This window comes from Dufourea novaeangliae, unplaced genomic scaffold (assembly GCF_001272555.1).
Source record: "Dufourea novaeangliae isolate 0120121106 unplaced genomic scaffold, ASM127255v1 scaffold607, whole genome shotgun sequence".
Classification (NCBI taxonomy): Eukaryota; Metazoa; Arthropoda; class Insecta; order Hymenoptera; family Halictidae; genus Dufourea; species Dufourea novaeangliae.
In genome coordinates, this window is record NW_015374547.1 from 24862 (window position 1) to 32717 (window position 7856).

Genomic DNA, 7856 nt, shown 5'->3' on the forward strand with positions numbered 1-7856 from the left:
AACCGTGAATGGTGGTAAGAGAGAAAGAAGACGCCTTACAAAAACCTATCTTTACTCCCCTCGTCGTATGCACCCTCCTGGAAAGAACGTACAACCTCTTTGCCCCCACCATTCGGCCCGCGAACAGTCAACATTTTAGCCGGTTACTCAGCCCAACAACCCCCGGGTTATCCAAAAAATTCGTATCTACAATTTATTTTCTTGCCATTACCCTCATCCGCAGCATTGTTCTTCTTTTCCTTGTTCTCGCTCGTCTTATTTTTACATCGTTCCACCCTCGACTGTTACCGTTATCCACCTCTCCGTACCATTCTCACTTCGTAGCTCTATCTTCTTGTGCTAGCAGAAATAGAGGGAAAGATTTTTACCCCAGTGAATACAAAAAGCTGGCGAGAGCGATTTTGCGAGCAGAATTTTTTGTTTTGTCTTTATTATCGAGGAGCAGGTTAAAAAAGACCAGACGTTCGTTAGTCTTGACAAAAAAGAACTGCTGGTTTCTTGTAAAATGAATGGAACGAACTTGTATTGGTATTTACATTGATTACATTGGGAATTACACCAGCGTATTAGTGTACGATACCTAATGGTCTATTTCACTTATGACAATGAGAGCAGAAGCGAACAAAAAAAAAAAATTGGTCGTATCTGACCTGTGTAGTGGCAATATAATTCCTTGGATACCGCGGCATATGCTAATTTCGAAAGCCTGAGAAGCAAGTAATTCAGAAGGGGTTGGGAGCAGACGGTGGACAGTTTTTTTTGGTCACAAGCTACTTCTCCCTACCGTAGGGAAATAACAAAAAATTCTGAGGTACGTGTCCCTCGGTAATAGGACGTTTGAGACTGAGACCGTGAGATTTTGTCAAGGTGCATCATCCACGAACAAATCCATTACTATCTCTGCAGTTAGAGACTACGTCAACGAAAAACAACGTACAATTCTGTTATTATTAAGTGCAACGGTTGGATAACAGGATACAGACATGGTTTCATAATTATAAGCTTTTTTTTAGAGATGTAGTTGTTATTTCATGTTTTATAAAATCCAGAAAAAAATGTGATATTACAATCGTTTGAACAGTTTGTAATACAAAAAAAAACGAATTTAATTAATATTTATGTCATGTTCTTAATAGTATACAATAAGTGTTACACTATACTTGGAAAATATTCATACCACATTACTGCGTACATAAACTACACGTAAAATTGTTGATGAATGCACATCGATACAAATGCATCGGTAATGTAATAGAAACATATTGAACAAAAAATAAATATTAAATTTGACAATTTTACTTACGCAAAAAGATTCTAGGAACTCGTAGACACTCGATTCAAATTACCATTATCTTTAGGCATTTAAAAAATGCAAGTGTTGTAAACACTGTTATGAAATATTAAATCATATGAATATATTTGAATATGATAAAAAAATGGGACGTAATGAACCCACGAATGAAGAGAAGCAACGTCGAATTATACACAACCGTATTCGTACCACACAGGACTTCCCGCCTTCGGATCTTTATCCATAGGAGTCTCCATAATCGCCTCCTCTTGCCCTACCTCCTTCATTTCGCTACTGTTCATATTTTTTGATTCGTTTATAACTGCTGAGACCTTATTATATATAAGAACTGGACGAGGTTCTGCTTGTACCTCTGGTCTTGGAGGCTCATCCGTCAATATTGAAGGTGTATCATCACCCTGTTCCTACAATAATTCCGGCAAATTAATTTATCTAATATCAAATAAAATTATATACTAATTAAGAAGTAATATATACGGGTAAGGCAGTCGATGGCGGCGGAGAATCATCGGTATAATATACAGTCCTTCTTGTTCCTGGATGACCAAGAGACAATACATCGGACCCAAGGCTTCTACTAGCTGAGCCTTAAAAAACCATAATTTATGATTTATGATAAATAATAGTTTAAGATGCGTGTTTACCTGCTAAATGATCTTCTGTACTAGCATCTGAATCATTTCCTCCAGATTCTGATTCATATGTTTTCCCTTCAGAATGCTTGGAATCCTCTGCCCACGATCTTCGATTCTAAATCACCCGAATGATTTTATGTTTATGAAACTTATTTTTATTTCTGTAAGTATACGCGTTAAACTCTTTACCTTATTGAGCAGCTCTGACCCAGCCTTTCTGACTCTTCTTACTAAATTGGCCCCGAAGCCTTTCCTTCGAGAATTATAAAAATCAGAATAATATTATACAATTATTAGTTATATATATATATATATATATATATATATATATATATATATATATATATATATATATATATACACACACATATAACTTACTTCTTGGGGGTACAACTATCCAGTTTCCTGTAATGCTCCATAATCTTATCCTCTAACTTTTCCTTTTGTCTATACAAGTGATTCACTTTATCTCTGTAATAATCCAATAATTAAATTTAGTTACTTTACTCGATATAAGTTTAATTACATTAAATACTAACGTGTACATCTTCTCTTCCATGTGATACTGTTCCTTATCTTCGAGAGATCGAGTCAAAAGTTCATGATACTGAGAAAATAATAAACTAATATGATCCATTAATGAACGTTTGTCTTTGTCTAATCCAGCATTCATGTGCAGCAGCATCTAGAATCAAAATATAGAATGTGAAAATAATAAAATTATATGGAAAGCATTAACTGTTAATTTGACGGAAAATTTATTCGTACTTCACAACACTTATTGAGTTTGTTAAATTGAAGTTCCAAATTGGAACACCTTTCGTCTCTGCTGCTAAGTTCTCCTTGCATTTCGGTTAATTTAAGACTCACTCGATTCGTCTCAACTTTGTTTTTTCGGTAATCTTCTTGCAAGTTTCTGTATTCCATTTTTAATTTTTCCGTAGCTGTGTATAGATTTCTAAAGTCATCCTAAAATCAATACGTATTAATAAATTTATCAAATAACCATTTTATATTACATTGTACCTTTAATTTTGAGTGTTCTCCCCTCAAATTATTCAAACTTTTTGCATTATTTATTAATGATTCCTTTTCCGATTGAAGTGCTTTATTTTTCCCTTCGAGTCCTTCGTAAGATTCGCGTAATATTCTAATTTCATTCTTTACGTCCCGTAAATTTGATTTTAAAGCATCGTGCTCGTAGAATAGATTTTCATATTCGTTATTTAATTGTTCGTGTAAAGACTGCAAAGTGTCCTGATCATGAAGAAGCTGAGTATGCGTTTGCTGCTGAGCAGTACGCTCTTTCAACAACTAAATCGAAACAAAGAAAATTAATTCATAAATATCAAGAAAAAGTTCGTACATTTTAAATCAATGTACCGCCTACCAATTACAAGTTACAAGGCTAAGATAACGAGTACTTACCTCTTCTTTCTCAGCAGCAAGTTGTGAATTTGCAAGTTGCAAAGCGGTATGTTGTGCTGCCAGGGAATTGTTTTGAGATTGTAACGTTGTAATATGTACTTGAAGCTTTGCATTTTCAGACAAAAGATTCTCTAATGCTGTTTGCGTACTAACTAATTTAATATGCAAATGCTCTTGCTCTTTCTAAAACCACATTCTATGTATAAAAACGTATCGTAAACTATAAAATTTATGTAAATTCATTACGTATAATTACTTAAGTACCTTAAGTGATTCTACAGTTGCCTCTAATGTACTATGGATATCAATTGTTTCATTATTCTCAATAGTTGCAGATTCAGAGACTAATTTTTCACAGGAACAAGAATTAGTTATCTGCTTCGCATAATCAACGACTTCTGGAATTTGTGCAATCCTGTAATTATCGAATCATACTTAATCTTAACTCTAATTTCAATCATTGAATCTTTTGCTCATGAATTTAGTTACTTTTGGAGGATGTTGTCTAACGGAAGCGAGAACAGCATATTATCACTAAGTCCAAGTTTTTCCAAAATTGTGTATAATTGTTGGGTATTCAATTTTTCAGCTACTAAACTAGATTGCAGAATTTCTAATGTCTCCCTGTCAATAGCTGCCCGTGAATCCAATTCCTTACTAGATCTTTCAATTTCCTGCAATCTGACAAAATAAATAATTTTGCAATAAAAATGCTTCTAACAGATTGATAAACATATCTCGAATGAAACATTATGTACCTTGAAATTTGTGCGACAGAATCGAAAAGTTCCTGTTCAAGTTGCGTCACTTTCCGTTCTAAAACTTCAATGCAATTCGCTGCTTTATCCAGTGCAACATCTTTCTCCTAAAATTGAATATTACTTATTAATAAATTCGATAGGATAATTAATATACTTAATGAAACTATTGACATTCACACCTCTATCGTCTCCCTGTACCGATGAATATCACGTTGTGCTACGTCCTTCTCTTTCTCTACTGTCGTAAGTTTTGACTCAAGGTCAAGACACTTGGTGCTAAGTTCGTTTACGTTACTCTCCATAATCTTTAATTCCTCCAATTTCTGATTGGCAAGCTCTGCAGACCGTTCCAGGTCATCTGCTCGCCTTTGTACGCTTTCCAACAAAGATTGAACTCGTTGCTTTTCTTTCACTGCCGTGTCAGAATTTTTCTCCAATTCTATCATCTTTGTATGTTGAGCCTAAAAAAGACATTCGTAATGTATTTTCATGTGTAATAGAGCCTTCCTAAAGGGCACAAACTTTAATTACAACAGATAAAGGTAATTTATTCACTACGACTTGTGACAGTTTGAGCTCAACAGAGCAAGTACGCTGTCCCTAACAAATATGCTGGCTTAATAACAAATGAAAACGCATTTCAGCGTCTATGACTCTCATAAACAGTGTTACCTTCTGAAATAACGTACAATAAGTATTGACATACTTGATATTCTTGCTGCTGTTTTTCAGACGATGTTCTTTGACTTTTCAACGAATTCTGTAACTTCTTGTTCTCTTCAAGAGCCTGCTTCCACACTAATTCTAAATCGGAGTTCTGTTGCGTAAGTCTTTCAATATTATCGTTCAATGATTCAACTTTTAGAGACTGCTTCTTCTTTTCCTTCTCTAAGTCCAACACACGAGACGAATTCTCATGAAATGAATTCTCTTTCAAAGAATCTATTAAGGTTAGTAATCGTCGATTTTCTAACTCTAGTTTTAACGCTCGCGTTTGAGCGTTATTTGTCAACTGTTCAGACAATCTATTATCAGCGTGCGCTAAATGAAATTTAAATATACGTTCAATTTAAGAAAAGAGAAGTAAAAATGCTTTGTATGTATTAAAAACAATTTATCCTCACCTGGTTCATCAGAATCACTTATGGAATCAGCTAATGCAGCTTCATTTGCTGCAGCCTTTGTTAATTTGTGCAATTGGATATTTTCGTCAACAAGTTCTTGGTATTTTTCTTTGTCTGCTGCTCGTTCCTGGAAAATGTAATATTGAATTTATTCAAATTCAAATTAGACATAAACCAACGAATTATAAATTTCCTCGCATGTACCAGTGCCATATCGTTCAATAATTGTTTATATTTAATTATTTCCGACTCAAGTTCTAACACTTTATCTGCTCTTCGTCTAGATGAATTTAACTGGTCTTCGAGCATTTCTCGAGTCTCCATCAAGACTCTGGAACGAAATAATTGTATGAAAGAAATCTAATAAATGTATTAATCAAACAAAATACCTGTTATCTTCCCTTAGCTCTTCGATACGGGTCTTATAAAATTCAATGTCCGTAAGTTTCTCTCTGTATCTTACAACTTCTTGCTCTAAACGATCAGCACGATCTGCTCTTTCAATTACTGCATCCAATTCGTCTCTATACGATTTTGCAGTGCGTGCTTCATGCATCAAATCTTGATTCTCTTGTTTTAGTTTAGTCACAAGTATTTTATGATATTCAAGCTCTTCTTTACATTCTAACAATGCTTCCGTTTTCTCTTCCCTACAAATAAAACATCATAATGAAATGTAAAGATACTACATCATTGTTAAATATTTGTACATACAATTCTTGTCGTTGTTTTCTAACTTTGGATTTCCAATCTGCCAATTCAACTGCATAATGGTGATTATCTTCACGTTCTGATTTATTAACAGGATTAGACAACTGAACTTTACTCATTTCTTCTGGTTCTGCGCTATTAGAGGCATTGTTTCTTTCAATGCTTTCGTTTACAGCTGTATCTCTCCATTTCTATTAACCAATATTTTTCCGTTTTATTAATACTTTAGTAATAATATTGATTACTATTATTCAACATACCTGACGATATACATCTAATTCTTGAGTCAATTTCTTTATCTGCACAAATAAATTACCCATATTTACATTCTCCATCGCATCCTGAGTTATAACTATGTCTTGATAATCTGTGACCTAATAACATAATATCAAAGCTGTCAATCTACATTATCACAATACTACTGCATAAAAAATAGATGGATAATTATACCAAGAAACATACTTGCTTAATACATTCCACTATTGCAAGTTGTGTGTCAACATTTAATGTCTTTATTTTTGTAATGAATTTTTCTTTGTTAGGACACTGCACAGCACAACCAAGAAGTAAGAGCAATAACAGTTTCATTTCCGAGACATACAGTTCTGACTCTTTTCCTAAATTCGTTGTATCCGGTATCCTTAAAACTAAGTGACCTAATTCTTCTTCATAAAATTGCTTCATATTATCTACAATAATTTTCAAATTTTTTGCACGAATTAATGAACTCCCTTCTGGAGCTATAATTTCATCGTGTAATGGCTCTGGATCTCTGTAAACATATAAGATACATAAGTAAATCTTATCATCCAGAACAAATAAAAATTTATGAAAATTCAATTGTATTAATGTACTTACATTTGTAAAAATACATTATGTAACAACATACCATCTACCAAATCGTCATAACTAGTTAATAAATTAGAATCCTCCAGACAACTGGTGAACTGTCAGAAAAAAAATATATTAAATGTACACTTATTGTAAACTATTATTAAACATTACTTTGAATTATTGATGTCTAAGAAATACAGTGATAAAAAGAGGAACTTACCCATGTCACCAATGGACCTGATAATAAATCATCAACATCAGTAGATGCCATTTCTGTATCTGTTTTTATATTAATTGTTCAAGTATTATGCAAGAAATAGCTTTGTCATTTCTTTTTGCAAAGAAACTATGCACAGTTAAATAAATAATACTCTTATTCACATTGTTGTAAATGTTAAATTTGACACAATGATAAAGTCCATTGTATGCTGTCTATTCATTATATTCTACATGCTCTAACTCTATCTAATATCAAATTCAATAATAAGAATAATTTGAATAAATCAGAAAATCGCATCTCTACAATTTGTTATAACATATTTAAAATTTACGAGAATATAATGTGTTTTCTGTACTGTTAAAAGAATTAATGTCCAGCTGTACTACCAATAATTAACGATAAATCGACGATTGATTGTACAGATCATTATCTATATACATAGACTTGATAAAATCAAAAGACTATATTGCTCATTTATACATGTACATTTAATCAGTCTTATAATGGATTCGTATTCATTTTTCGTTCGAATACTGTCATCGTACTTTGTTTTATCTATTTCGCGAGATTTATTCAAGAAATACATTTTAAATACATGATACTATATATGCAATAACAAAGCAGAACATAACCGTACAATTTTGAATCTATATATTCGACCGAAAATTAATCATTTAAACGTTAAACGAAATATTTAATACGTCATTGACGTCTGCTAGAGTGCCTGGAACATCCTGAAATTTGAAAGACCACTTTGCAATAACGAAGGAACGAATCTTAACGATGAAATATAGGAGGTTTGAACAAAATAAACGAAACTACATAGCCATA

At 32.9% G+C, this 7856-nt stretch overlaps 1 protein-coding gene across 3 annotated transcripts; it reads right to left on the reverse strand.

Moving 5' to 3' along the window:
* Positions 1 to 299: 299 nt before the first annotated feature.
* LOC107193177 (girdin) lies at positions 300 to 7856 on the reverse strand. 3 transcript variants are annotated; one of them, XM_015582579.1, is made up of 23 exons: positions 7026 to 7146; positions 6830 to 6918; positions 6434 to 6743; positions 6232 to 6345; positions 5975 to 6162; positions 5650 to 5910; positions 5465 to 5591; positions 5261 to 5387; positions 4843 to 5177; positions 4316 to 4597; positions 4134 to 4240; positions 3865 to 4056; positions 3640 to 3790; positions 3376 to 3558; positions 2974 to 3261; positions 2716 to 2916; positions 2487 to 2632; positions 2326 to 2418; positions 2137 to 2200; positions 1957 to 2062; positions 1790 to 1899; positions 1502 to 1716; positions 300 to 339 (listed from the first exon to the last, which is right to left on the reverse strand). In XM_015582579.1, exons 1-23 carry the CDS (start codon positions 7074 to 7076, stop codon positions 327 to 329), a joined length of 3753 nt encoding a protein of 1250 aa, XP_015438065.1. In that variant the 5' UTR covers positions 7077 to 7146; the 3' UTR covers positions 300 to 326. The 3 variants fall into 3 exon arrangements, with proteins under 3 accessions (XP_015438065.1, XP_015438064.1, XP_015438063.1); XM_015582578.1 differs by lacking the exon at positions 300 to 339 and adding an exon at positions 7727 to 7856 and having other exon boundaries at positions 1480 to 1716; positions 7026 to 7084; XM_015582577.1 differs by lacking the exon at positions 300 to 339 and having other exon boundaries at positions 1480 to 1716.

Coding starts and splice junctions, on each gene's coding strand:
- LOC107193177 (XM_015582578.1), bottom strand. CDS start 7,076: ATGGCATCTACTGATGTTGATGATTTATTATCAGGTCCATTGGTGACA. Junction 6,163..6,231: donor AATTAGATGTATATCGTCAG/GTATGTTGAATA, acceptor ATTGGTTAATAG/AAATGGAGAGATACAGCTGT. Junction 5,911..5,974: donor AGAAAACAACGACAAGAATT/GTATGTACAAAT, acceptor TTTTATTTGTAG/GGAAGAGAAAACGGAAGCAT.